Source organism: Corylus avellana, chromosome 5 (genome assembly GCF_965113065.1).
Source record: "Corylus avellana chromosome 5, dhCorAvel1.hap1.2, whole genome shotgun sequence".
NCBI lineage: Eukaryota > Viridiplantae > Streptophyta > Magnoliopsida > Fagales > Betulaceae > Corylus > Corylus avellana.
The window spans coordinates 9403816-9417603 of NC_142494.1; the positions used below are offsets into that span (position 1 = coordinate 9403816).

The 13788-nt window shown below is 33.5% G+C and overlaps 1 protein-coding gene across 1 annotated transcript; it reads left to right on the forward strand.

Moving 5' to 3' along the window:
- The first annotated feature begins 4400 nt into the window (after window positions 1–4400).
- Window positions 4401–4751, forward strand: LOC148585359 (uncharacterized). Its single transcript, XM_088516726.1, has one exon. The coding sequence runs from the start codon at window positions 4401–4403 to the stop codon at window positions 4749–4751; it is 351 nt and encodes a 116-aa protein (XP_088372852.1).
- Window positions 4752–13788: the final 9037 nt, after the last annotated feature.

The window sequence follows — 13788 nt, forward strand, 5'->3', positions numbered from 1 at the left end:
TCCCTATCACCATCTATGAAACAATCAGGCTCAAACAAGTGGTATCAAAGCCGCGTTCCTGCGACAATGATAGAGGGTACTTGCTTGAATCAACTTGCTGAAAAAGTAGCTAATTTTCGTGACGACAATACAGAAGCTAAGGAATTTCAAAGGAGCATGCAGGAATTCCAAACCAACGCACAGACTGCTTTAGGCAAGCACGAGGCTTTGTTTAATTCCATCCAGTCCTAGCTCTCTAGTCTAGCTGCAAGCTACAACAATCTTAGCATAAACCGAATTCAGGGTGAGACTAATGGAGAGAATAGTAATCCTGGAGTTCCATTTGCTGAGAGAGGCGGAATCCAAGCTAGAACCATCAAACTAGATTTTCCTAGATTTGATGGGACTGAGCTGCATGACTGGATTCTCAAGGCGGAGCAGTTCTTCTCATACGGTAATACCCCTGTTGATCAAAAGGTAACCATCGCTTCCTTCCATATGGAAGGGTGAGCTCTTTCATTGTACAATTGGCTTTGGGACTCAGCGCCAATTCGAGGATGGGAGGCATTTATAGATGCTCTCAGAGTACGGTTTGCACCTTCAGCCTTTGATGACCCTGTGGGAGCTTTCACTAAGCTCAAGTAGACAATAACAATGGAAGAATATCATACTCAATTTGAGGTATTATTTAACAAAATTGTAGGGTTAACTGAAGACTTCCGCATAAGCACTTTCCTTAGTGGACTGAAAGAAGAGATCAGAATTACCATTACCATGCTGAAGCCAAACTCCCTACCAACTGCCTTTGGGCTGGCTAGGTAGCAGGAGGAAGAGGTGACGTGGAGGAACCAGAATTATAAGGGTAATCATTGGTCACCTAGCCCATCAACTTACCAAGCTAACCAACAAACTTACCCCAGATTAGCCCCACCATCTAAACCATGTCAACTACCAACCCTAAACAAACCCCCAGATACTAGAAATACCAATCCTATCTACGCCAACAATTTTAATACCAGACCAACCATACCCATGAGAAGAATATCCTCAACCCAGATGCAAGAAAGGAGGGAGAAAAGCCTTTGTTATTTCTGTGAAGATAAATATCAACTGGGGCATAGGTGTAACAAACCTAGGCTGTATCTTTTGGAGGGTGTAGAGCTTGAAGGGAAGGAAGGAGTGGTGGAAGAAGAGGAAGCAATTCCAGAAGATGAAGTGGAGTGTGAAGAGACAGAGGGGGAATTATTGAGCATATCCTCACATGCCATAGCCGGGGCTCCAGCCCTTAAGACCATGCGACTGTTTGGAAAAATTGCGGGGAAAAGTGTCATAATACTTATTGACGCTGGCATCACCCATAGTTTTGTCGATCCACATGTAGCAAAGAAGGCTCAACTTCCAACTCATGAAGGAAAAAGGCTCACAGTTATGGTAGCCAATGGTGTTACCCTACCTTGTCTTGGTTGCCGTAAGGTAGTTTCTGTTCACTTACAGGGACTCAACTTTCAGACAACTCTCTACCTCCTAACCTTAGGAGGATGTGACATGGTGTTAGGGGTGGACTGGTGGAGGCTTTTAGGCTCCATTCTCTGGGATTTTGTGGATCTTACTATGAAATTCACACACCTAGACCAAGAGGTATCTCTCAAGGGACTTGTTCCAGCTAAGAATATTTTGGAAGTAGTGGAATCAATTCCAAAGAAGGAAGGTGCTGAAAGTAGAGGAGTGTGGTTGCAGCTAGTGAGAACCAATCCATCTAAGGCAATGCAGCCCTTACATCCAGCCATCATTGAGATCGTAGATGAGTTCCCAGAGGTATTCAAAGAACCCACAGGATTACCTCCCCCAAGAAGCCATGGTCACCAAATCATCCTCCATAAGGGTGCTAAGCCTACATGTGTCAGACCCTACAGATATCCTTACTACCAAAAGGAGGAGATCGAGAAATTGGTAAGAGAGATGCTCATATCTGGAGTTATAAGGCCAAGTCAGAGTCCATATTCATCTCCGGTGCTGTTAGTAAGGAAGGCGGATGGAAGTTGGCGAATGTGTGTGGACTACTGTGCCCTCAACAAAGAGACTATCAAAGATAAGTACCCCATTCCTAACATTGATGAATTACTTGATGAACTACATGGATCTGTGGTATTATCCAAACTTGACCTAAAATCTGGGTATCATCAAATTAGAATGAAACCCGATGATGTGTCAAAAATTGCCTTTAGGACTCATGAGGGACACTATGAGTTTCTAATAATGCCCTTTGGGCTTACAAATGTTCCCTCAACCTTTCAGGGCCTAATGAATGAGGTGTTTAGGCCATATTTAAGGAAATTTGTTCTAGTATTCTTTGATGACATACTTGTTTATAGCAAAACCTTAAAAGAACATCTAAGGCATTAAAGGCAATGTTAGGAGTTTTACAACATCAAAAATTGTATACTAAGCTATCCAAATGTGCATTTGGAAGTCTAGAGGTGGAATACCTAGGGCATCTAATATTTGAAGATGGAGTTAAGACAGATCCAACCAAAATTGAAGCAATGACCAGTTGGCCAATCCCTAAGAATTCCAAGGCATTAAGAGGATTCTTGGGACTAACGGGTTATTACAGGAAGTTTGTTCAAGGATATGGAGGAGTAATTGCACCACTGACAGCTCTCTTAAGAAAAGAATTTGTTGGAATGAAAAGGCTGAAGAAGCTTTCCAAAGACTTAAGGACGTGATGGCCTCCCCTCCAGTCTTAGGGTTACTAGATTTCACTAAACCTTTTGTTATTGAGTGCGACGCTTTAGGTGGAGGCATTGGAGCAGTTTTGATGCAAGGAGGAAGGCCTTTGGTTTATCTATGGGTGCGTTTTTAAAAAAATAATCTGCGATTTTAAACCAAATCGCAACTTTAGGGTGTTTGGGATTACGATTTTAAAAACGCAAATTTTAAAATCGCAAAAAAATCTGCGATTTCCATAAGCTGATTAGAGGGTGCTTATTTGAAAAAGTGCGAATTTAAAACAAAATCACGATTTCTATTAAAAAGATATTTGGTGCAATAGTTACCTTTTTTAGAACGGAAATGAAAAAAATACCAAGAATACTCACCTAAAATATATTAAAACCCTTCTTTTCTCTTTTTTTTTTTTTTTTTTTCTTCATCCTCTCTGTCTTGTTCATCCTTATTGGTAATTTGGTCATGAAACCGCAATTATATGCTAATGTTATCTAAACACTCAATTAATAAAAAAAATTACTTTTTAGTATGTTTTACCAAACGCCTGTGCGATTTTAAAAAATAGCAATTTTAAAAACGCAATTTTTAAAAACACAATTTTTAAAATCGCACTTATTGAAATCACACTCCCAAACGGGCCCTAAGTCAAGATTAAAAGGGAAGAATCTCTTTCTCTCCACATACGAGAAAGAATTACTAGCTCTAGTTATGGCTATCTGAAAATGGAGGCACTACCTCTTAGGGCAAAGTTTTACAGTCAGGATCGATCAACAGACGTTAAAATATCTTTTGGAGCAAAGGGTGGGAACTTTGGCACAACAGAAATGGATTTCTAAGCTCCTGGGGTTCGACTTTTCTGTAGAATACAAAAGTGGAAGGGAGAATCGAGCAGCAGATGCTCTATCTCGGGTAGAGTTTCCAGCAAAAATGCTAGAGATAGATGGTGATAAAGCAAATACAAGTGACGCAGGTCAAACACAAGCAATCAGTACAATCAGACCAACTTGGATGGCAGAGTTAAAGAAGGTGTATTCAGATGACCCCCAACTCCAGCAATTGATTTCCCAATTCCACCAAGGAATCCTAGACCCAATGAAGTATCATTTTCAAAACGATTTCCTTTTTTATAAAGGAAGACTTCACTTGGGATCTCTAGCAACCTTCCAACAACAAATCCTGCAACAATTCCATGACAGTCCATTATCAGGACATATGGGAACACAAAAGACTTACTCAAGGCTAAAAAAAGAATTTTAGTGGCCTAGAATGCGACAGGAGGTTTGGAAGTACATCAGGGAATGTGATGTATGCCAGAGGAACAAAAGAGAAAACATTTGTCCAACTGGGTTGCTACAGCCACTACCCATTCCAAGTCAAAATTGGACTGAGGTAAGTATGGATTTCATTGAAGGGCTCCCTCACTCTTTGGGTAAAAATGTGGTGATGGTGGTGTAGTAGATAGGCTGAGTAAGTATGCCCATTTCATTCCACTTTCTCATCCTTATTCAGCTAGTACTGTGACCAAGCTGTTCCTGGATCACATCTTCAAACTTCATGGTTTACCCAAAACCATTGTTAGTGATAGAGACCCCGTATTTACTAGTCATTTTTGGAAGGAGCTATTTCATTTGAGTGGAATTGATCTCTTGATGAGTTCAGCATACTACCCACAAATGGATGGGTAAACAAAGATTATGAACAAAGGATTGGAGGGATATTTGCGATGTTTCACAGGGGACAGACCTAAGGATTGGATGCACTGGCTCTCCCTCGCTGAATGGGCTTACAACACTTCCACACATACATCCACCAAGCTCAGCCCCTTCGAAGCAGTGTATGGACACCCCCCACCACGACTACTGCCCTATGAACCGGGGTCTACTAGAGTCCAAGTAGTTGATGAAGAACTCAAAAGCAGAGAGCTTATTCTTGCTCTAATCAGTGAGAATTTGCTGGAAGCACAAACCAAGATGAAACGCTATGCGGACCAAAATTGTTTGTTCCGAGAGTTTGCAGTGGGCAATTGGGTCTACCTACGGCTCTGACCCTACAGACAGATGACAGTGGCTCTTAGAAGAAATCTCAAGCTTTCTCCTAGGTACTACGAACCATTCATGGTGACACAGAAGATTGGTTCAGTGGCTTACAAGCTTGATCTTCCCTAGAACTCTCAAATCCATCGTGTATTTCATGTATCATGCCTTAAACAGAAACTTGGAGCTCATGTGGTACCTCAAAACCAACTCCCCATTCTCACCTCTGAAGGCACTCTTACCCCTGAACTAGAGAAGCTTCTCTTACGAAGGATGAAGAAAAAAGGGAATCGTACAGCTACCGAAGTTCTAATTCAATGGAAGGGGATGACAACAGAAGAGGCGACATAGGAGGATTTGGAGGACCTTCGGCAGAAATTTCCAGACCTTGTGGGCAAGGTCTTTTATAGAATAAATGTATGTTATGTGCGTGTCATCAGATGAACCAAAATAGGAGGAAGAGGAGGTTCCACATGGCCAGTGCAGCAACGAAAACACATAAAAGAACTAAAATGACCTAATTAACTAAAACTAAAGGATTAAAACATGTAAGCTCAAGACTGAAAATATTAATATTTTAGCACTTAACAAATACCCTCCACAAATATGGATAATTATCCTAGTTGTTTCCATGTGTATATGGACATACGGACCACATCCGGTCAAATTCCATGTGGATGTGAACATTATCCTGACTTTCGGGTCAAGGAGGATGAGTTTTGACTTGGAGTTCTCTGCCCTCAGTGTCGAGGAATAAGAGCTACTTATGCATTGGTTTGAGCCTAATTAGCGCAGATCTGCTGTTTAATTTGAAAATTAGTTATAAGTTAGCGGATTTTGTATGAGTTTGGAATGTAATACGTCATCTTTGACGCATGTAACCTCATAGCTTCGATTATGGTTGCTTCAGAACTTTTGCTCTATGTTATTTGAGTTTTATGCTCGTTTATCAATGAATGTGTCTTAATTGTTTCCTTTAAAAAAAAAAGGGTTTAGAATTCTACCATTCCACATCAACTGCCTACATTAAATGATAAGACAACATTTAACATTAACTATTATTACTTAGTAGTATTTTTAAAAAATTACTATAATGGGAACTGTTTCTATTAATTAATGACATTAAAGTATTTTTTTTAAAAAAATAATAATAATATTAAGTTAATAGTTAATAGTTAATAGTAGCACCATTAAAAAAAATAATATATGTATACTTAAAAAAATCAATATATTAAAAACAAAAAACTAATATTAATATGTTTGTATATATTGTAATTAGTTTATTTATTAATTTAAATATTATCTAAATAGTAATTGTTTTAATTTTGAACAAAATCTAAATTATATATGTATAATTTGTTATTATATAATCATATGATTTAATAATCAATTAATCATATGATATAATTATATAAATTATAGTGATAATACATTAATACTTAAATATTATGAAACTTAAACCATAAATCTTTAACTACGCTTACTAAGTTACTTAACTAGTAATTATATGTTCATATGACGAATATTAGACCATATGATAATGTGACTAAATTCGAATGATAATTCATATGATATAAAATATAAATTATAATGATAATACTTAATTTGTGATTGTAACAAACATTTTTTTTTTTTTTAAACATTGTAATCTAATAATCTTCATTCATCAAAAAATAGATATTTAGAGCATAACATTCTAAACATAACAAGAACATATATCTCTAAATAAATACATTGTTGATTCTAATATTAATCACTTAATTTGTGATATATATGATCATATGATTAAACAATTCACATAATCTTTTTTTTTTTTTTTTTTTTTGTCTAATTACAATTCACATAATCTTTAAATCATGTGATGTAACACTTAACTATAGTTAGTATTTACTATTTAGTATGTTAATATTTACTTGTATATTAACTTCTTCTTTTTTTAATCTTCACAACTCAAACATTGTCTATGACATACATAATAACTTACCAGGCTATTATAAGATAATATCTATGAAAAGTCACCGTCTCAATCAGTTTCAGATCCACAACAAGTTCTAGCAAATCACGTCTCTATCCATGTCCTTGATTCCCTGTCTTTTTTTTTTTTTTTTTTTTTAATTATTATTTTTATTTTTATTTTCGCTACTAGGGCTTTATCAATCGCAATCTAATTCGTTGCCTTTACCATAGTGACAATTTTTCTTTGTGCTTGATAACTCCTCCGTTATCGGTCTATGGTTTGCTCCCATAAAGTGAACTATAAGAAAACAAAAGACCGACCAAAAACCAAATCCGTTATTCTAATTGTTAGATCATGTTCATGGGTATTATCATTCTAATTACACTACGTCATACTTAATTAACTAATTAAGTATGACCTAGTGTAATTATATCATCGTATCATTGTTTTTGTTTTTGTTTTTTGAAAATAGCTAACTTATTTAGTAATATTAAGTTAGTATATATTAACTAACAAGTATGAATAATATATATACATACAAATATTAAGTAACATATAATTTGTTTTTGTCAGAATAACCTATAGTAAATTATACTAGGTTAGTAATTTAATATATTAACTTAGTTAATATGTTAGTTTATTAACTAACTAGTTACTAAGTCTCTGCCTCTAGGTACTTAATTATTGTAGTAGTATGAGTTTGTATACTTATGACTTATGTCATATTATATATGTATATTTTGTTATTATATAATCATATGATTTAATCATCAATTGATTATTTGATATAATCAAATAAATTATAATTGTAGACCATATGATAATGCGACTAAATTCGAATGATAATTCATATGATATAACATCTAAATTATAATGATATGTAGAGCATAATACTCTTAACATAACAAGAGCATATACCTCTAAACAAACACATTGTTGATTATAATATTAATCACTTAATTTGTGATATATATGATCATATGATATAATAATTCATATAATCTTTTTCTTTTTTTTTTTGCTAATTACAATTCACATAATCTTTAGATAATGTGATCACACTTAACTTAATAGTAATACTAAGTTAGTATGTATTAACTAACAAGTATGTATATTATATATTCATATATATAATACTCATACAAATATTAAGTAACATATAATTTTTTTTGTTTGTCAAAATAACCTATAGTTAATTATACTAAGTTGGTAATTTAATATATATTAACTTACTTAATATGTTAGTTTATTAACTAACTAGTTACTAGTTAATATGTTAATACTAATATATAACACACACGTAAAATAAAATAAGTAATATACATTGAAGTATTGAGTAACATGTACTTAATTATATTTACTTAATATATATTAATTAACTAGATAATATGTTCATTTATGATCTAACTAGTTAGTATGCCAACTAATACATACACATAAATATTAAATAATTCATATAACATATATTATTTAATTACTAACATATATATATATATATATATATATATATGAACGAGCTAACGAGTCGTGCTAACTAGCTAGTTCGAGTGTTAAACGAGTCGAACTTATGAGTCCCCGTCGAGTTTGATCGAGCGAGCCGAGTATGTATTACTAACTAATCGAGCGGGTTACAAGAATAACGAGTGGGCTTATATAGTGTCGAGCTCGAGTTCGAGTTAAGCTTAACCAAACAGGTATCGAGTGAGCTGTCGAGTTGTATTAACTCGCTTACACCCTATCTAGGGGAGGGGAGAGGGAGATTGGATTAAACATATCTGGCATTTAAAAAATAAGGGAGAGTATTAATTTCATAAATATAAAAATTTTATAATATTCTTGATTAAAGAAAATAGAATTTTTAAAATGAGTAAAGCAAATAATTGATATCTTAAATGTACATTTTTTAAAAGACAATGTTTTCCTCCAAACTGGGTTGGAGAAACCCTCAAACTCAAAGAGGTGAAAATGCAGGGGGATAATAACAGTCTCCATTCGCTATCCGCACTTATCCGCAATCCGCTATCCGCATATGGGAATGTGGATAACGGTTTTAAGGTATGCAAATGCAGATATTATTTGCATCCACATTCCGTTATATATTTAATATATACTATATTTTATATGTATACATATATATTTTATTTAATATTTTTTAAATTATGTTTGTCGAATTTGTAATTTATATTTCTTATATTTGCTAGATTTATAATGTTGTTGGATTTCACTTTTAGAAAACTCTTTTAATTTGTTGTGATTAATTACCTTATATATTCTTCCTTTATTATTATTATTATTATTTTAAATTTTTTCTTTTCCTGTTACCAACTATAGATTTACTGGAAGCTAAATATTAAATAAAGTATGTGATGAAAATTTATTGGCAAAATGATTAGAAAGTGTGGTATGAATAATAGTGTTCAACTATAAATAATGTTTTTTTTTTTTTTTTTTTAAGCAATACACAATTTCAAGGTCTAAAATGCTCATTACCTCAAATGCAGATAGCAGATAATATCCATATTTATTATCCGCATTAGCCGTGCGGATGCGGATAGTAATTGCATGTTGCGGATGCGGATATCAAAAACCATTATCCGCATTTTGCATCGTATTGCTATTATCCCCATCCACATTCACATTTTCACCTTACAACTCAGTCTATAAAAATGACATATGTCATCGAAACATGTGAGATGCACATATTTTTTTTATAACAGAGACAAAGTTGGAATAAATAACATGGTTAAATACTTTATTCACCCATGTAGTTTAACTTCTTTATTTTTTGACCCTAGGGTTTACTTTTTATCACAGGAGGTTCTTATACCTTACCTAAAGATGGAGATAGTCCCTCCGTCAAAATTTCGTTCAAAATTTGGCGGAACGCCATGTCAGCACCAATCATGGTTTAGTACGTGTCCATATAATTAATTAATTAAAAAAATAAAAAACATTAAAAATTTATATTTAATTAAATTTTTTTAAAAAAAAAATTGGGGGTGGCCTTAGCCAAGAGACACTTATTGAAGGAGAACAAAAGTGTAGAAACGGAGAGTGAGACCCACGTATGGCCACGGCAGTGCCATGGGCGGTAAAGCAACTTCAGCAATGACGAATTCCCATTTCAGATCATGTAGATGGGTAAGTTCCATTGATTTCAATTTAGGTTGTCGGTCTGGGGGTGGCCGAACTACCTGCATGGCCAAAGCCACCCCCAAATGACCAAAGGGCCACCCACAATTTTTTTTTAAAAAAATTTAATTAAATATAATTTTTTAATGTTTTTAATTTAAAAAAAAAATTATTTTTATAAACTCTGTCTTTTAAAAAAATAGATACATGTCAGTTTTATAGATTAGGTTGAAAGAAATTTCTTCAACCCAGTTTAGAATCTATCCAATTATAAAATGCAACAATTAATGAAAGAAAATAAGTTATTGATAATGCTTAATTTAATTTAAAAAATGACAGAGTTTTCCTTCAAACTGGATTGGAAGATCTTCCTCAAACTCAGTCTATAAAATTGACATGTGTCATTTGAATATGTGAGTTGCACATGTTTTTTTATTTTTTATAGAGAAATGCTAGAATCTAATAAAACCCTCACATTTTGCCCATCAAAATTCTAGGTGGCAAAGTGCATGGCCCAAGTTAACGTAAAAGGGCACATGGCCCAAGTTGATGACAAATGTCACTTTGCTACCTAAAATTTTGATGGGCAAAATGTGGGGGTTTTATTAGATTCTAGCATATCACTTTTTTATAATATGGACAAAGTTAGAATAAATAATATTAAAAATTCATGTGCATCTTACATGTTATTAAATATATTATTTTTATAGACTGGGTTGAAGGAGGTTCCCCCAACCTAGCTTGGAGGAAAACTTTGTCCAAATTATTGGAAAAGCAAATAGAAAAATTGATCTTTCAAAAAGAGGGCCAGTAACAATTTGAGACAAGAGCAGCTAACGTGGGTAAGGAAAAAAAAAACACAAAACAAAACTAAAATTAACCTAATGTTCGTCCAAAATCTGAAATGTAGCAGGTATGTGGAAAGCAGCGATACTTTCTGCAATTTTAGTCACTTCTGAAATGTTAGGGGATCTTCAAAGCCTTTGTGTGTGTTTTTTTTAAAAAAAATTAATTTTTCTTCGATTCTAATTAATGAAAATTTTCATTTAATTCCTTAAACTCACATTATTTTTGCAATATATCTTCTAAAGTTTTTTAAAATTCTCAATTTAATGTATTAAACTTAAAAGAAAAATTCAATCTCTTCCATTAGGAATTTCGGTTAAATCCTACCTGTTGAAATTATTAAAATGCTCTTATTTAAAAATAAAAATTTAATTGTAATTCAAGGATGATTTTGTAATTTTATATCAATAGGGGTATAATGGTCATTTTATCCTTTGATCGCCTAATTTAACTTCAAATCCTAACAAGAGGGGTGATATTGCAAAATATTAAAAGTTTGATACACTAAATTAAAGGCTTTTGAACTTTAGAAGAACAATGCAAAAGTGAAAAAAATTAAAGGAGCTTAAATAAAGTTTTGCCTTAATTAATTTAGTTTAGTTAATTTAACTTAGCTTTACATTTCACTTCATTGCACCACTTCTTAGTGGAAAAATAACAATCAACTCATTTTATTTTTTGTAAGATAATAAAAATTACACTTCAGGGTTTACCATTCTATGTAGATCGATCTTGTTCTCACTGAAAATTTATTACTTGTGATAACTTGCAATTGAGTTTGCAATCCTTTTACACATTCAAAATTAATGAGTCCAAATCATGAGAAAACATAAGCCTTTCCCAATAAAAACGCTAGGAACCCTAGAGAAGTTCATTTGCTCATCCACTCAAACACCTAAAGAGAGAAAGTGAGAGGGAAGAGAGAAAAGGACCAGAATCCTCTCCGGTTGAAAACAACCGGTTAGTAATAGCATGAGGGTAAAATGGTAATTACATTTTTTGGTTAGACCATTTTATTCTCATTTTATAACTAACTGGTTCCTCTCCAGTTGTTCAACTGAAGAGGATCCTAGTGAGAGAGAATGAGGGTGAAAGTAACCATTTCTAGGTTCTTTGTAACCAAGGACTACACGCTTTTAGGTATAATTGGAAACTTTAGGTAACGTTTGGTAAGCAAAATGTCTATTCAATTAAAAAAAAAAAAAAAAAATGAATAGCTTTTATTAGGAATAAAATTGGGAATAGAATAACCTTGGTATTAGAATATATAATAAGGATCTAACACTTAGAATAGTCATCCCTAATGGGCTATGAGAATGCCTATTCCAAGGCTATTCCATTTCACATTCTTCCATTTTCAATAAAAACTATTCATTTTCCTGGTAGACTCATCATTCCGCATACCAAACAAAACCCAAGTAATTTTTTTTATTCTTAACAGTGCATACTGGAAAATCATTTCAAACCAATTACGCATGGTAATTCATTAGAATGTAGAGAGATTCAAAGAATGTACAGGAAGGGAACGTAGGCACAAGAAGAACAGGAAATGTACTCAGATAAGTACTAATCCAATCAAAAGTAAAAAAGAACAAACGGTGAAGTTAAAACACATGTACCAATCTACTGGATTCCTAGGAACCAATTGTATATTTATCATTATGCAGATTTCCTTTCTTAATAAAACTTCAAAATCCACCTTTTCTGTCGTCATTAAAATGCCAACTGAGATATTGAAAACCTTATACCAGAACTCAAATCAAATAGACAAGCTTTCAATTAATTGATTTGAACATCAATTAAGATATTCAAAACCCAAGTTATGCACTTCTAAAACATGTATGCTAGAAAAAAATGCAAGTGGCGTGCTAATTGGATTTCATTGGTCAGGATTGGAGGAACCCATTGTCAAGTAAGGCAGCAGATAACACTCCATAATTGTACAATCAGTACATGATGAGAATATTCTTAGTCATTTGAATTACAACTCTCAATTGATTTTGACTTAAAAGTACTGCTGGCAATTTGTAGTAGTGTGGGACTTGAAACCAGATCAGTATAGCCTCTTTGCAAAAAGACAAGGAAATTGTAGCACAAATGCAGAATAGAAAGGGTGTCAAAGCTTCATTTATAAAATGGTTTACCTGTAAAACCATGGTTTCACATTCCTGGCTAACATCCATTTGCAGCCTTTGCAGATGGAAAAAAAATACATTTTTCATGTTTTCATATCACCATTACCTAATAAATGAGGAACAAGCAACTAGGGTAAAAGATAGTTCAATGGTGATACTCTAATGCTCTCTTTCTAATTTTCAGAAAATGTAGAATAGAAACAAACCAAAAGACTCCATTTTCTAATATACCATTGAAAGTCTTGAAGTATAGATAGAGGACCCTGAAAATCATTATTTATGAAGAAACATCATTAAGGATAAGGACTGAGAGCTAATGACTGTAATGTTTTCCAAAGTATTCATGAAACCATCTTTCTTTTTTATAAGTATTCATGAAACCATCTTTCACCGCATGAGATGATTTTTTTTTTTTAAAGAAACAGTACATCAACTAACAATATGTTCATACTCTGAATTACTAAGTTACAAAGACATCAGCCGCAACAGTTACTGGCCCTTAGAAAATAGACTATCATAGACAGTAGTTATAGAAAGCATGTGCACATGCACATAATGCATTCAGCAACCATATGCTTACAGAAATAAGAATCTAAGATAACTCTCAAGTATCAAAACAATCAAAACAACCATAAAACACACTGGAAAATCAGACTAAACCTCCCTGGTGCTGCAACAAACTTAGGCTCACCTTCATTCCATCCCCCAAAAGACAAAACAAAAAATCAATCTCTACCACCATTAGCTATTTCATTTTGCCATCCAACTTTACCTACGCCCATATAAACATACATATAAGCATTATCAACCATCAAATGGAAGTAGAAAAAGATGAAGAGGCTTGCTTTCCAAGCATAGTGCTCAATTTCCTGACCTATGTGAAAGACTGGAAATTTGAACTGTAAAACATTAAGCGATCGGAATAGGGAACTTATAGTAATAAGATGCAAGGTATTAGCATTTTGTAATACAGCTTGGA